Source organism: Rhinopithecus bieti, unplaced genomic scaffold (assembly GCF_001698545.2).
Source record: "Rhinopithecus bieti isolate Rb0 unplaced genomic scaffold, ASM169854v2 scaffold_33937, whole genome shotgun sequence".
NCBI classification, from domain to species: Eukaryota; Metazoa; Chordata; class Mammalia; order Primates; family Cercopithecidae; genus Rhinopithecus; species Rhinopithecus bieti.
Window position 1 is genome coordinate 449,324 of NW_016814873.1, and position 17,790 is coordinate 467,113.

The window sequence follows — 17,790 nt, forward strand, 5'->3', positions numbered from 1 at the left end:
TGATATAAATGATGAATTGATGGGTGCTGACGAGTTGATGGGTGCAGCACACCAACATGGCATAAGTATACATATGTAACAAACCTGCACGTTATGCACATGTACCCTAGAACTTAAAGTATAATAAAAAAAAAAAAAAAGGAAATAAATACATGCAAAGTAACCCCACTGGACAGCAAAGTAATCGAATAAATTTTAAGAAAACGCAGCTGCAGTCAGGTGCAGTGGTTCACGCCTATAATCCCAACAGTTTGGGAGGCCGAGGTAAGTGGATCACCTGAGGTCAGGAGTTCGAGACTGGCCTGGCCAACCCGTCTCTATTTAAAACTACAAAAACTAGCCAGACTTGTGGTGGACGCCTATAATCCCAGCTACTCAGCAAGCTGAGGCAGGAGAATTGCTTGAATCTGGAAGGCAGAGGTTGCAGTGAGCGGAGATTGCGTCACTGCACTCCAGCCGGGGCGTCAAGAGCCAAACTACATCTCAAAAAACAAAAAAATTAAAAAAAAAAAAAAAAAGAAAGGAAATCCAGATTCATTGCTTCTTATTTAACAACAGGCTTCAAACAACCAGGTGCTAAAATTGTACACTGTGAGGTAGTCAACTTAATGGATTGCTAGAAATCATTTTAATTAGCAACACAATTGGAATAATTAAATGCTTATAAAAGCCCAGGATTCTTGAAAAGTTGATTCTCATCCTGAAGAAAGCAATAGGTGACAGCAGAGAAAAAGAGAAGAAGTCAGCCAGCCGGTTCCTTCAACATCCAAAAAGAGAAGTCAGCCGGCTGGTTCCTTCAGCATCTGAGAAGGTAGAACTGTGGCCACTGGCAAGCTCCATCGTCCAAAACCAGAAACTCTAATCGCAGCCCCATTCATTTCTCGGCCAAGAGTCCTGGACCTACCTCACCCCTCACCTGGCCCATTCTGGGCCTTCTCCCCCTTCCCAGCCCTTATCCCCAGGAAAACCGTCCCCAGAGTCCTGAACTGAGCCAGAGGGGTCCCTACTCTTGTGGGTGACAGGTTGGAAGGTGAGAGAAGGGGGTGGGGAAATAACATTCACTGGGAACCCACTGTGTCCCAGGCATTTGATATTTAAAGCTCGTGGCAATCCCCAAACAAACTTACTAGGCCTATGGTCAGTAAGGAATTGGCCCATAGTTCCATGCTCAGTGAGGGCCACAGCTAGGATCTGAACTGCAAAGCCACATTCTAGTACCAGGCTGCCTCCCAGATGGAAGGCCTGTGTGCTGGGCAGCCCCAGCTGCTTGTGTGGGATGTACATTGCCAAGGAAGAGGTTTTATATACAGTGATGAAATTTTCTATTATTCTTGATATATAGTAATATGTCAGGTAGAGTGGGTTCAGCAGGTTTTGGTCTGAGAGCTGCCTGTCCACTCTCCTGCCTACATGCTCACACACCTGCCTCGTAGCCTCGTAACCCCATACCCCTAACCGTAACTCTAACCCTACATGCATGAGCATGTAGGCCACACTCCCGCCCAGGTACTCAGGCACCTGCCTCGCCTCCCCATGGCCCATGCATTCATTGTGGGGTGGGAAGGGCCAGGAAGGTAAAGGACCGGGGGGAAGCTCTAGGGAAGGTCCAGATTTATAGCTGAGAAGTAGAGAGAGGAGCAACAGGGGGAGCCAAGAGATCAGAGTGCAAAGAGGACAAAACCTGAGAGGTGTTAGAAGATAACAGAAGCCAAGGGGGGGCTAGGCACGGTGGCTCACGCCTGTCATCCTAGCACTTTGGGAGGCTGAGGCAGGTGGATCACTTGAGGTCAAGAGTTCAAGACCAGCCTGGGCAGCATGGCGAAACCCTGTCTCTACTAAAAATACAAAAATTAGCCGGGTGTGGTGGCAGGTGCCTGTAGTCCCAGCTACTTGGGAGGCTGAGGCACAAAAATCACTTGAACCCGGGAGGTGGAGGTTGCAGTGAGCTGAGATCACACCACTGCACTCCAGCCTAGGCGACAGAGCAAGGCATCATCTCAAAAGAAAAGAAAAGAAGAAGCCAAGAGGGGAGGAAGGGTGTTTAGGAAAAACGACTTCCAAAAATGTTCAGCTGCTGCAGAGAGGTGCAGGCAAACCTCTCCCACCACCTTGCTTTCTCCTCCATAACCAGCCACACGACTCACAGTCTAAGTATCCACCACACTCATAAATGAGACGGGACCTGAATGTGCCTCATTTGGAGCTGGACACCCAGTAAGAGCTCAGTGAGAGTTAGTAATAGCAGCAGAGTGGTAAAAATAGATGTAGGAGCACTTTCCAAATTATCTCATTTTAAAACCAGCTCTGAAGATCCATCGTTTACATGTCTCTTATACTCAAAAAAATACACCTAAACAATCCAGGTGGCTTTTATGTTCATGTTCCTCCCAAAAGATAGATTTATTTGTTGTTTTCTATGTCATCAGTCTTTAGGAAAGAAGATACTCAGTCCTGGTGTAAGCTGATTTTAACACTGTATTTATCTTGGAGGCCCCCTAATTAGAGAATCCCACTGCCTTCAGCAGTGAAATTTTGTTTTTCTGCTCTGCCAACTACTGACCTACCTACAAGCTGAACCTTTTATTAATAAAGCAGATAGTTACAAATCAAATAATACTTCTGGAGTATAAAATTTTTCTGACCAAAAAAAAAAAAAATCCCATGTTCTTAACCTGGTAAAGTTTCGAACTGCTTACAGTAGAATGAAATTGCACGTCACCTGCTCCCCTTTGGACTAAAGGTTCTGCCAATGCTTTCTTCTTTTCTTCTTTGGCATAATAAACAGAATCCTGTGTTTTGGGGGGTATGCCATCATAGTGACAAGGTTCTTTTCCTTTGGAATCCACCTACAGGACAAAGGAAGAAGAGAAAATCCATTAGGAACACTGGGATACAAGGAGTCCGATCAGGTTCTCTGAGTGTGGTCAGGAAAACACCGGCTCCTCGGAGAAACAGCAGGAGGAAACTCAGGCACCTCCAAGAAGCCTCACTTCAAATGCAGCCTCTTCTACTCTATGACTTGCACTCCCCTCTGAAAAGCAGCAAAAATAATTCTCTCCCTCCCTCCCAGTGCCTTGGCAGGCAGAGAAGGTTAATCCACTTCCTAACTGTAGGTGGCCTTCCTAAAACCTGCCAAAATAAGGGCTTGCTTTAGAGGAACAAGCAAGTCAAAGGAGCTACCTCTGGTTTTTTGAAGACACTCTTTAAAGCCTAATGAAAACTGCTATTCAACAAGCATCACAAAGCCGTTCCTGCTGGAACCTCTGAGCAGGATGAGAGTAGCTGTGATGAAAATTAGCCTTGTGGTGGTTTACTTTGGGGTTGCAATAAAGGAGGACTCACATGTTTTTTAATCTATAAACAATAACAACAAAGCACAACTAGAACACAAAGTAAGATGACATGCAGATATCTGCTCCTCAGATTAGGACGTGGTCACATCCTGATGAACATGTCCTAAGGTGAAAGTATCTTAAGTGGAAAATGCATTGAATACACCCAGCCCACTGAACAACATGGCGCAGCCCTACCTTAAACGTGCTCGAACACTTACGCTGGCCTGGAGGCGGGAAAAGTTATCTGGCACCTCCGTCCACTGCAGAGGGCACGTGGCTGACAGGGAGCTGAGGCCGTCACTGCCCAGCATTCCAAGTATCCTACGGCTTTCTACTGAACGCCTGAAGCTTTTGCACCATCATACAGTCAAAAATCCTAAGTCAAACTAAGTCAGAACTGCCTGTAATTCCCTTAGAACTATTCCAATTCTATCTTTATAATACAAATATCCCATAAACTATCTTTATGATACAAAATGTCTTTTTTAGGTTTTCTTTTTTTGATCTTTTCTCAAGTATTTGGAAGTGAATGCAGGCTGAAGTATATAAATAGGTATTTCTCCCAAGCTCTCTATGTCACTTCAGAAATGTCAAACTAAAAACACCTACCTTGTACCATTAATATATTGTATATGATGCAAACTACCAGGTTTTTGATCTTTGTGGAAATTAAGGTATGAAAATAGCCCTCCAACTTTATACATGCAACCACACAAAATGTTTCTACCTATTTTAAGGAGTTTTCCTATGAGCTGAAATCACGTTCTTAAGGAGAAGAAATGAGATCTTAGCAGAACTGGTCATGGAAACAGAAAATGGTCTATGGTACCTGTATTTTGTCTAGGGGTTGGAATTCTGAAAGTCTAGTTGATTCCTTTAGTATCACTGAACTCTGGTTGTTGAGACACATTTTCCATAACTTTGGCCTCTAAGATAAAGACACTGTGTGTGTGTGTGTGTGTGTGTGTGTGTGTGTGTGTGCATCCTATTATCTCTGGAATAGTACTCAAAGGACAATGACAAGAATACAGGACCCAGCCTCGTAATGAGGGCACAGAAGAAATTGTGACACAGAACACACAGCAAACAAGAACCGCCTACGGTGTGACCCAGCTCCCACCACCCTGGGGCACTGCAATGAGATACATTGCAGAGCCTCCACCCTGACCTGGAAAGTCGCCCAAAACAAAAGTAACTTTGGATGCAGCAGGATGACTAGGCACACAGGGGGCACCATGTCATTACACCAATTTATTTCTCATCTCATACCTTATCCAAGCGCACTCAGGAAATGTGAGTTCTTGCAAATACCTTATTTCTGTGAAACTGGGAGCAGCACAGGGCAGCCTCCTGTCAAGTCTTAGCTCAAATCGTCCCTCTGCCCTGTCACTCCCAAGAGGGGCGCCCTGTCCTTTCCCTTTCCCTTCACACTTTATTCACAGCAGTATATGTAATCCCTAGACAGTTTATTGATGATGTGTGTTGTGTTTCTGTTTCATCAGCAGAAGGTGAGAAGCCACCCAAGGGCAAGGATGTCAGCTTGTTTCTCCATTAATGAATTCCCAGAGCCTAGAACCATGCCTGGCACATAGCAGATGCTCAGTAAATATTTGTTAACTGAACAGGTGAATAATCCTAGCACACCCGATCACTCCCCACCATTCAAACCCTTAAGGAGGTAGGCACAGCCTTGGGAAGACATCCAAACTCCTTAACCTACTAGCACAGTGGCATTCATGCTCCAAGACCTACTTGCCTTCCTAGTCCAAGCCATCCTTCCCTGCACCATACCTGTGCCCCCCTAGCTCCCTTCTACCTGGAATTCCCTTCCTCACTTTCTTACGATGGCTCATCCTCCAAACCCCAGCTCAAGCCTTACCTCAACGGTCTCTTTGACGTGTTCCTTGACACCCTGACATAACTAACCACAGCGCTAAACCAAGAGTCAGCTCTCAATATGTGCATGTGTTCAATTCAGCAAGCATATAACAGTTGCTCAGTAAATCTCTGCTAATTTAATGAACTGAGCAGGAGGATGGAAAGAAAGTAGGGAAAGAAGAGGTTGAAAGAGTTGAAAATCTGACATTTCTTCAGACAAGAAAAGGCAGGGCATTGACAGACACGGATTCTGCAGGCCAATATCTGTATTAAGTACATATTTTTTCTGAACTCTTTGGGAGAAGGTGTCTTCCATCATGCACCTTTGCCTCTTGGTACTTTAGTCCTTCATACTGAAGACATGTGATCTATTTAATACTTCAGGGTGTATTTCCTCACAACAGAAACATCATCTCTTACATAATCACAGATGATTGCCAAATTCAGGATATTCATCGGATATAGTATTTTCATCTATTCTACCGTCCATATTCCACTTTTGTAATTGTCCCAAAAATGTGCTTTATAGCATTTTTCACTCAAGAAAAGATCGGTTCAGGATTCACACCACATTTAGATGTCAGACCTCCTGAGTCTCCTTTCACCTGAACAGCTCCTCAGACTGTCTTTCATGACCTTGGCATCTTTGAAGAATACAGGCCTGTCTTGCATTGTTTTATAGAAAGATCTAGAGTTGGCCATGTGTTAGTCCACTTTCATACTGCTATGAAGAAATACCTGAGACTGGGTAATTTATGAAGAAAAAGAGGTTGAATGGACTCACAGTTCCGCAAGGTAGGGGAGGCCTCACAATCATGGCACACCTGCTCCACAAAGCAGTGCCCTGTCCTTTCCAGCTAATGCCATCTGCAGGACATACAAATATGCTCTTCCCTCTCAAACTTCCCGGCCCTAAACTTTGGTCCAAACCTGAGGCTGTCCTAGTCAACCTTCAGAATAAAGCTTGTTGATGAACCTCATTTAAGTGGAAGATCTTGACTTCTTAAACAGCGCAAATTACAATATGAGTTGGAAAAGTCACTAAAAGAAAGCAACAAAATTTTAATTCCATGGAAAAGGGAAAACAAAATCTAACCTCAAACACTACATGAAGACCTTACACATTGAATCACACCCAATCCTAGTATTGCACTTACTTCTCTTAATTTTGCTCAGTTTAAACTGTCTTTTAAACGTTGAGTCTCAAAGCAGTTCACAATATTTGGGTCAGAGGAGAGCAGAGACTACATCTTTCTAGTTGCATATAATAGAGGTAAATGATGAGAACTGATGAAGTCGATGCCTCCTCCGGTAACATTACAATTCTAATTTAGTCTGCTCACGTTAACTACCATGCTAATAGACTAAACATCTGCAAAGGTTGCAATAAAGCAGGATTCAAATTTTATTCCAGTTTTCTCATATCTGAGCAGTAGCATCCTCAACAGTCGCTGAGCTCTGGTGGGTGAATTCATTCATTCCCCCAGTAATCCCTACTGAGTGTCTACAAGGTATCCAGCTAGAAAATACATGACTAAAGAGCACGGTTCTACCCTGGAGAGCACAGCAGAGAGAAACGCACAGGGAGCACCAAGTGCAAGTGCCTCACTTGGTTTTGTGTCCAGCCCAAAGAGCAGAGTCCATTCTAAAGCGTGGGCTGTGAAGGATGCTGGAGTGAGCCCAAACATGGCTTTACAGAGAAAATGGTGCTTACAGTCAGACAATGGGAACAGTCAACAGCAGGACATATATTCCAGGGAGAGAAGAAAACAGGTAAGAGTAAAGCGCTGTGAGACTAGAGACCCGGCACAGCAGTGGTGGGACTAGAGCCACCTTGGCGGGTGCTCTTGCATTGACGACACACAGCTGGACGAGGAAACGAAAGCCTGGGTATGAGCCAGGGTCCAGGGCAAGGAGCCTTCAGTTACGGCGCTAATTAAATTTCCCTTTTAGAAAAATCCGTGACCATTCTAGGAGTCTGGCCGGCAGCGGGCCCTCCTGAGTTGGGTGACATCCCGAGCCGCGCTCACCAGCGCTGGGTCGCAGGACCGCCACATCAGCTGTGTGGTCTCAGGTCCCTCTAAGGTGCGATAGAATGGAGAGGGTGCCTGCCCCCTGGGGCTGTGCTGGGGACCACAACACTTCAGACAGCGAGGGATCTCAGAGCCAGGCTGGCAGTTGGCCAGTGCTCATCCAAATGCCAGAATGAACCTCTGTGAGTGAGTGGAGCGGGTGAGACTTGACTCCGGACACGTTGGCAGCGGTTGGGCATCAATGGTGGTCCAGGGAGGGGTGTGGAGGGGCTGTCTCAGGCGAATGAGTGGGTAGTGTACAAACATAACCCGAGCACTCAAGGCCCACGTCCCCTCAGGATGAAGTCCAAACTCTTGCCACCCTCCCCCAGCACTCAGCCCTTCACCCAGGCCCAGCCTGCTTCCCCATCCCCGTCCCAGGCAGCCTCACACACACTTGCTGTTCCCCAGCTTGTCAGTTCCCCCAAAGCCCTACTCTCTCCAAAACAGCTGCCTCCTCTCAGCCACCTGGAGAACTCTCCTACATATCCTCCAAGACCCAACTCAAAGGTCATCTTGTTACCACACGGATATAATTTGGATGTCTGTCCCCGCTCAAATCTCATGTTGAATTGTGATCCCCATCCTTGGAGGTGGGGCCTGGTGGGAGGGATTTGGGCCATGGGGGAGGACCCCTTATAACTTGATGTTGTCCTCACAGCAGTGAGTGAGTTCTCACAAGACCAAGTTAAGCGTGTGGTACCTTCCCCCCGCCCCCGACTCTCTCTTGCTCCTGTGTTTGCCATGTGAGACTCCTGCTTCCCTCCACCTTCTGACATGATTGGAAGCTCCCTGAGACCTCCCCAGAAGCTAAGCAGATGCTATTCCCATACTTCCTGCAGAACCGTGAGCCAATTAAATCTCTTTTCTTCATAAATTCCCCAATCTCAGATATTTCTTCATAGCAGTGTGAGAATGAATGAATACACACAGCTTCCTTCCCAAGCAGGACAAAGTGCATGGCACTCCAGATGGCTTTTGTCAGAATAACATGGATCTATAGCAGCAATTGGTTAAAAAAAAAAAAAAGGATCAAGCAAGAAAACTTGGATCAAGCAGGAATCCAGCAGGAATCCATGGCTTTCATGAGGAAGCACGCATGAACCTCACACATCTTACCTCAGAGAGAACCACATTTCTCTCTGTCGCAAGTTTCAAGCCCTCCAAAATCAATGTGAGCTCTACTTACAAAGGGGACAAGTAGCACTTCTCAATTTCATTCATCTTTCTCCCTATTGAAAATGTTTTCAGAAAATGAACCTGAGGCATGTTGGTTTTATTTCTCCATAGTGCTTTAAAGACTATTATTTTTCTCCAGAGCCTATTTCAATTAATCCAGCTATATTTTAATGCTATTGTAAGAGATTGTCTAGCTCAGGCACACAAAAGGCAGCCTCCCAGGGTAACTTGGGATGAGTCAAACAGTTTGTCTAATTGAAGGACAGTAACAACCTATTTCAGAGTCAGTCCATCCTCAGGTAGGAAATGACAAATGCTAACAGCAAAAAGTTCCCATGCAAATGTCCCAGCTCCATCCCAAGTGGGTCAAGGTCTTCTACCAATGAACCAGGCCTGCTTTGAATGTTTATTAAAGTGGAAGATTTGCTAACATTGAACCTGGCTGTTGCATACTTAGGCTGTTAAAAGATGACAACAATTGTAGCCTTGACTGTTGTGAGATATTGCTCCAGCCTTGACATTATTAGCCAGCAAATGTCAATTCCAAAGCACTCATTTCACAGTGAACTTTACTGTTCAGGCCAGGTTATTAAAGTGTGGGTCTCAGTCTGGTACTGCACATGCCTCTGCAACTGTTTTCACACACACACACACATGCACCTCTTTAATTTATATGCTTCATCTCCTTTTCATTACTGTTCACTACCAACGCTTGTGCTCTATGCCCAAGTGAGGATTTAATATTAATGTTCCGATTGCAGATGTGATATAAATACAATGCTTATTAACTATTTACTGATTTTTCACAGAAGCCTGCACTATAAAATATTCATTTTAATATGTGAATGCAATTTTAAACATTTATTAAATTAGCATTTCTTCTTTGGAAGGCAATAGGTATTAAAATCACAGGAAATGCAGTTCCTGTAAAACTGAACGCTATATAATAAGAGTAGCTTCATTCAATTACTTTCATTGAACTAAAAGCTCCAGTTAATTGTGCCAGACAGGACACCGGCAGACTCATAATGACATATTTTCCAATGCTCAAATATTTGAATCAAGCAATAAGTGAACTGAACCAATAGAATAATGAAGGCTATTTTCAAAGTATATTTCAGATATGCTAATGAGTAAAACTGCATTCATGTTTTTTTTTTTTTTTGGCCATTTGCTTGGGAAATGGGCTTTTTTAAATTTTACTTGAAGTTCTGGGATACATGTGCTGAACATGCAGGTTTGTTACATGTATCGTGGTGGTTTGCTGCACCTATCAACCCGTAATCTAGATTTTAAGCCCCACATGCATTAGGTATTTGCCCTAATGCTCTCCCTCCCCTTTCCTCCAACCCCCCAACAGGCCCCAGTGTGTGATGTTCCCCTCCCTATGCCCATGTGTTCTCATTGTTCAACTCCCACTTATGAGTGAGAACATGCGGTGTTTGGTTTTCTGTTCCTGTGTTAGTTTGCTGAGAATGATGGTTTCCAGCTTCATCCATGTCCCTGCAAAGAACATGAACTCATTCTTTTTTATGACTGCATAGTATTCCATGGTGAATATGTGCCACATTTTCTCTATCCAGTCTATCATTGATGGGCATTTGTGTTGGTTCCAAGTCTTTGCTATTGTAAACAGTGCTGCAATAAACATATATGTGCATGTGTCTTTATAGTAGAATGATTTATAATCCTTCGGGTATACAGCCAGTAATGGGATTGCTGGGTCAACTGATAGGGAAATGGGCATTTTTAACAGTACAAATGCAAGTTCTTTTGCTAAATTAAGACAAACATCTTTCCTTGTATTCAAAGTGAAACTGAGAACCAAGAGGTGAAGAGCTGTGCTCTCACATCTTTCAAACATTCTGGACAGTGCACCCCCAACAGCTTAATTTATAACTTCATGGCCTTGGAAGGAAGTCTGACAACAGAGATCCAGGAAGAGTAAAATAAGAGGGAAGAGAGGAGGGAGTCAGCTTTCCCCGAGACCCACAGAGGCGAGGTCCAGTCAAGCCACTCGAATGTTAGGTACAGCTGGGATTCCAAGTGCAGAGATCAGAGGCCAGACGCCTGCTCTTAAAACACTACAGCTTTGCCTTGATGGCAGCAGTTAGTTTACTAAGGAAAAACGTCATCACACGTAGATGAGGTGTCACCTACTTCACAGACATCAGTTAGATGCGAAGGAGACCTATCCTTCTATTCCACAGAGAATCCACAGTGATAATCCCAGACAAACACAGAAGCAGATGTGTCCTCTGCTGGACATGCAAGGAATTCAGCTTGACATCGAAAACGCTTTTACGCATGGATATCACCTCTCATGCCTCCCTTCACTCTCATGTAACAAATATGCTCGTCTAGAGCAAAGCAACTTCTCACACAAACGTGCAACCCAAAGTCCTGTTTCTTCCTCCCGCAGACCTAATCCTGGCTCCTGAATGTACCATCCTCCCGCCATCCCTGGAATCTTGAGGTCGGCCTTGACTTCTCCCACGTCCTCCACAGCCATCTCGAGGTGCCACATTACTGTCTGTTATTCTCCATCTCACTTCTTTGAATCAAGATTCCGTGAATCATACTGAAAACACGCAGCTATTTTATGTACCACTGAGAAAGAAAGGAAGTACTATTTAAACATGTCCCCGTGCTTTAATTTCCTAGAAGTTCTATTTTCTACTTACTGAAAAGCCCTTCTAGAACCATTTAGACACCCATTTTTATGACATAGCATGCTTGTACATAAAGAAAAATGAGAAAATAACAGAAAGAAATCACCTGAATACCCTCCAAGATTTTACATCCAGAGCCTGACTCTTCTGAGCCACTTTTTGACTCCGAGTCAAAGGCATCAGTGCTTCTGCACGCGGCATGGGAAGGACGCCCCGCCCTCATCTCTGAATTGCCCCCAAGCCGCTGGTACCTGAACTGTACATCCTGGTGCTGGTGCTTTCCGCCCTGCAGAGTGGGAGGCAATCCTTTTGCACCACTCTCAGGGACACAACACACATGAGTGTGGCTGGTTGCTTGCTGGCCACACAGCCCTCCCCTCTCAGGCTGCACACAGGTTTGCAAAGTGAATGGGCTCCTCTGTGCTCCTCTGTTGAGGGAGAACCTATTTCTCCTCCTGAAATCTAGGCTAGTTTGTGATATCCTGCTGGAAGATGAGAGGCCACATGGAAGAGAACCAAAATGCTCAACAACCAGCACTAGCTGCCAGATGTGTTGGTGAGGCCAGCTTGGACATCCCAATCTAGTGAAACTTCCGCTGAACCCAGCCTCATAAGCAACCAAGGGGAAACCAGCCCAAGACTTGTGCAGTCAACCCACAGGACTAAGAGAAATCATAAACCCTTGTTGCCTGAAGTCCCTGGGTTTGGGGGTGGCTTGTTATACCACGGAGTTCACTGACGCTGGCAGCTGCAACTTTTTGTGTTAACCTCCCTGTCTCAGGTCCTACACAATAGCTGATTGTCACTCTGCAAGAATAAATGGAATTGAAGAAGAATATACTCAGTCGATAGCAAATGTACATCTTGATGTTCTACATTTAGGCCTTTCTGTGTATATAACTTTTTGTTTCAATTCTCATAGAAAAATCATTTTGAGGATATTTTACACCCAACATGTACAGAATCAACCCTGCACACAAATGAAGACATAAATGAGCAGCTATAGCCAAGTTTCTCCATGAGCAACCAGCACCTGCAACATGGCTGCCCACAGGAGTCCTGAGATGCTGTCGACGTCAGATGCACCTGTTCCAGGGATGTCGGGATGTGGGAACGTGCCCTCCACAGAATCAATGATACACAGCACCTCTCAAGTCCCACTGCTCTGCTCTACCTCTCACCTCACTGGGAATGTCACAGTTGCTCAGGACCAGCCCCTCCCTGTCTATCTTGCTCCCTTCCCAGTCCATACAATTTATTCCATCAGTAGTATTAAGTATCAAGTGGATATGGTCCATTTTACTCCCTTGCTGAAATCTGGATCCCAGCAAATAAAAATGTCTTCCTGGGGAGCCCAGCTCCCCTGAGCCCCTACCTGCCCACTCTCACAACGCTTTCCCCCATAGGTATCAAGTGTTTTTTCCTGACTCCATTGGGCAGTGTTGATGGGGAGACATAGGCAGATGTGGAAGTAAACAGCTTATAGGAGAAGCATCAATGATCTGTTGCAACTGTGGAGGTGGGGAGGTTGGTGCTGGTGGAATCTGGGGTGATTTAATTACCAGGATTTAATTTACCGAGCAGGAGGGCTGGATGAGGTCTGCTAGGGTTACTCTCATGCTTATTGACACTCTGCCTTCTCCAGTCGTGGAAACTTACACTCCACTCATCTTTGTGTCTCTAGTGCTAGCGGAGTGTGCTTAGCAGGCTGCCAACACCTCACCACGGCCTCATGGATGACCAGATGAATCAACAAGTACCCCTTTCAGGCCTGATATCCTGTGGGTCACAAGTTCCAGGTCATGTTTGCGATACGTTCATTGAAGAGTCATGAAAAACTTTCTGCTTTGTATTCTAGATACTTGTTTTTAAGCTTGCAAATTTAAAAGAAAATCCAGCATCCAATTTTAAAGAAAGCTGATACTTGGATCGGCTGATGTCATTAGAAGGTGCACACCACCAAGGGTCCCAACAGCCCCACTGTTCCACAAGGCAATATCTTAATGAAAGAGCACTCCTGTATTTTTTTAAATTTTGTAGCTTCTTTTCCAAAAAGATGTTGTGGCAATTCACACAGAAAATAGATAAAAGAGGTTTAACAAGTTAGAAATGGAAAACCTGGGGCAAGCAAGTAAAGAAACAAACACATTTATCATAAATGGCTAAGTAGCTGTGAATCATCATAAACTCCAGCCTCAGAGAAGTCCTGTGTGTGGAATTCTTTTCATTCTTAGAAACACACCCACGCTTCAAAATGAGGCCAACAAATTTAATACTGAGTTTTAAGATAACACATCTTTACAGGTGTAGACCTTTATATAAGGGACAACGAATACAGTAAGGCATATCATTTTTGTAATTTCAATGATCATCCTTCATTCATCCATCCAACAAACAGCTAATATTAAAATGTGTTTCTTAGAGAAAGAAAATCCAAAATAAATGAGGCTATCATTCAACTCAAGAAGCTACAAAAAATAACAAGAGTCGATTCAGAAGAAAAGCCTTGGCAATAAAAGCCAGAGAAGGACAACATGAGAAAGAAGTCAGACAGGCTAAGCTCACTCATGAGCAGACATGCAGAAATCTCCAATAAAATTTGGCAAAACGTATTCAGAAAAATATTTTTTAAAACATCAGGTTTAATCAGTGAATGAAGTTGGATAAGGACCGTGGTCGTGAACTCGGCGTGAACACTTGGGTCAGCAATGTCGTTACTTCCAGCAACACCACACTGCATTAGTGCAAGTGCAGAGGAAGTGCAGGCTGGGCTCACCCAGGGATGGACACTTGCCAGGTGCACAGGGTGGCTCACAGGTGAGAAAGTCAAACCTATTTGCAGAAGAGTGATCAAAATGGCAATCATGAAATCTGAGCTGCAACAGCACAAAAGCAAAGCCCAGGGCTACCTGTTAGTTACTGGGAAAGAACAGATCGGGACAATACAGACCCTCAAAGCCAGCGTGTCACAGTAGAGAGGGGACTTCAGCCAATGAGCCAGGCAGACAGGCACTGGAAAGAGTACGCGTTCAACAGCTTTGTCAAATAAATATTAATGTCAATAGAACCATACAAAGATTAATTCAAGATGGATTAGAGACTTAAATGTTAGACCTAATACCATAAAAACCCTAGAAGAAAATCTAGGTAGTACCATTCAGGACATAGGCATGGGCAAGGACTTCATGTCTAAAACACCAAAAGCAATGGCAGCAAAAGCCAAAATTGACAAATGGGATCTAATTAAACTAAAGAACTTTTGCAAAGCAAAAGAAACTACTATCAGAGTGAACAGGCAACCTACAGAATGGGAGAAAATTTTTGCAACCTACTCATCTGACAAAGGGCTAATATCCAGAATCTACAAAGAACTCAAACAAATATACAAGAAAAAAACAAACAACCCCATCAAAAAGTGGGCAAAGGATATGAACAGACATTTCTCAAAAGAAGACATTCATACAGCCAACAGACACATGAAAAAATGCTCATCATCACTCGCCATCAGAGAAATGCAAATCAAAACCACAATGAGATACCATCTCACACCAGTTAGAATGGCAATCATTAAGAAGTCAGGAAACAACAGGTGTTGGAGAGGATGTGGAGAAATAGGAACACTTTTACACTGTTGGTGGGATTGTAAACTAGTTCAACCATTATGGAAAACAGTATGGCAATTCCTCAAGGATCTAGAACTAGATGTACCATATGACCCAGCCATCCCACTACTGGGTATATACCCAAAGGATTATAAATTATTCTACTACAAAGACACATGCACACGTATGTTTATTGCGGCACTATTCACAATAGCAAAGACTTGGAATCAACCCAAATGTCCATCTGTGACAGACTGGATTAAGAAAATGTGGCACATATACACCATGGAATACTATGCAGCCATAAAAAAGGATGAGTTTGCGTCCTTTGTAGGGACATGGATGCAGCTGGAAACCATCATTCTTAGCAAACTATCACAAGAACAGAAAACCAAACACTGCATGTTCTCACTCATAGGTGGGAACTGAACAATGAGATCACTTGGACTCGGGAAGGGGAACATCACACACTGGGGCCTATCATGGGGAGGGGGGAGGAGGGAGGGATTGCATTTGGGAGTTATACATGATATAAATGATGAATTGATGGGTGCTGACGAGTTGATGGGTGCAGCACACCAACATGGCATAAGTATACATATGTAACAAACCTGCACGTTATGCACATGTACCCTAGAACTTAAAGTATTAAAAAAAAAAAAAAAAAAACCACCAAAAGGCAGTTTTCATAGGATGATCAGGGATAGAGGAGGATCACGTAAACAGTTACAAGGACTGGTAAGCCCCTCTAGGACCCAGCTTCTGCAAACCTTCCTAGTCCTGGATCCTGATACCTCCTTGTCACCCTTCCTCATGCTTTATGCTGAAATTTCAAACTGTGTGATCAGCACACACACATACACACACACACACACACACACATGCATCCATACACATAGGTACACAGGCATTCACACACATAAATGCATCTATACACACACGTGCATCCATACACACAGATGTATCCATACAAATACCCATGTATACATCCATACAAACATAAGCCTCTTTACATATGCATATGCATCCATACACACATATGCATCCATACACACATGCATCCATGCATACACATATGTACTCATGCACACATGCACACATGCACACATATGCATCCATACACACACCTCCAAACATACATATGTATTTATATACCAACACATATGCATCCATTAACACAGGCATGCACACATACGCATCCATATGTATGCACACATGTAGTCATATGCACACACATATACATCCCTACACATACATGCATGTGCATTCATACACACATGTACTCCAGGGCACACATGCACATATGCCTCCATACACACACATGCACTCATACATACACATGCATGCCTCCATAAACACTTATGTATTTAAACACATACATATGTGCATCCATACACACACATGCACCCATAACACATGCATATACACATATGCATCTATACATGCCTGTGCACCTATACACATGTATTCATATGCACACACATGCATCTACACATACACATGCATCCATGTACACATACATATGCATCCACTCACACATATGTATTCATATGCACTCACACACACATATGCATCCATACACACATGCATCCACACACACATGCCTCCACACACATGTATTTATACACACACATGCACCCGTACATACACACACATATGTATTCACACACACATGTGCATGCAGTGAGCTGCTTCTCCCACTGCTGCCTTACTGTCACATCTGCCTAGAATGTCCTCCTCCCACTCCCACACCAGAGCCCACTGCCACTCATGCCAAGCTTGAATCCGTTACTCTCCTCCCTGTCCCATAAAAGTTCAAATATATTTTTGTCTTCACACCTACTGGGTTGCATTATAAAATACCTGTGTGTGCCTCTCAGTGCTGGACTCTGTGTTCCAAACATAAACTTCCTCTCCTATTCACACCATTCTCAGAAGTGCACCTGATTTTTCTTTATAAGCCTGGCACTGATGCTGGCCCAGAAAGCTCTGTTTACAGTTCAGGCCCTCACTCTGCACTGTGCCCTTCTTCATGCCAGAAGACGCCATAATCAAAAACAAATTACTTACTTGTTTTAAAAAGTTACTTACTTTTTTCTTTCTCTGCGACTTTTTTTCAACATTCGCATATCTTCTGCAAGACAAAAGATGTTCAACTTGAAATGCAAAGCCCGGCCCTAAGTTATCTCTGTAAAATGCAGGCTGCAGCCTTGTCTTTAGGAGGGAAGTGACCACGAGGAGGAGCAAGCTGTCCACAGAGGACACGGCTCATGGTAACAATGATTTCCCAGCCTCAGGAGCAGAAAACGCCCCAGGAATCTGTTCAATTTCCTTCCTGGAGGTCAGATGGCCCATCCTCCTTCTACCACAGCAAAGAGTCCCTGTCCACCTGCTGCCTTTGCAAGTGCAGGCATCCCATTTCTAATTCCTCTTTAGTGAGGCTTTCTCCAATAGCTGCTACTTAAATTTGGAAATGCTCATACCCCAGGATTCTCTGCAAATTCAGAGCACCTCCTTGGTCTATTCTGTGTAAGCCACACGAACTTCAGTCTCTGAGCGATTGCATGTGGCCTCCTGTTGACCCTAAGCTCAACAACTTTGGCGAGGGGGAAAGATATTTACGCCAGTCAGACTCAGTCAGGGATTCCCAATGAACAGACAGTGGCAAAAAAGCAAAACACTTTAAGAGATGGGAAACACGTGGGGGGCAGGTAGAAAGAATGACTCAACTCCACAGCCCCATGGTGTTCCTCCTCACTGTGCTATCAGGACTATTAGCACGAATTAAGTCAATAAAATCAAGAAACATCTACGTGTGCCAGGCATGCAGGTGGGACTCTAACCTAACCATCTGCCTGGATATCAAACTGCTGTGGGGTCATCCTTGGTAGACAGGACAAAAGGAGCCTTTCTCTGCCTTGAGGTACAAACCCTAGCAGCACGTGAACCAGAATAGGAGGAGGCCATCCCGGATGCTGCACCCTCAGTGGAGGTTCAAGCTCTCCAAACGCAGAAGGCGCTCATACCACAAAACCTAAAGGGTAGAGGAAGG

General features: G+C 44.2%; 1 protein-coding gene across 5 annotated transcripts in view; it reads right to left on the minus strand.

The window, feature by feature from the left end:
• The window catches only part of DCDC2C (doublecortin domain containing 2C), a 143,827-nt gene that overhangs the window by 76,572 nt on the left and 49,465 nt on the right, over positions 1-17,790 (minus strand). For 3 of the 5 annotated variants that reach the window (XM_017852464.1, XM_017852466.1, XM_017852465.1), the window contains 2 exons: positions 16,830-16,872; positions 2,720-2,846 (listed from right to left, as the gene is read on the minus strand). In XM_017852464.1, the coding sequence (XP_017707953.1) occupies positions 2,720-2,846; positions 16,830-16,872 (170 nt within the window). Of the gene's footprint in view, positions 1-2,696; positions 2,847-16,829; positions 16,873-17,790 lie in introns of all 5 variants that reach the window. The other 2 variants (XR_001881541.1, XM_017852463.1) reach the window with 1 other exon arrangement.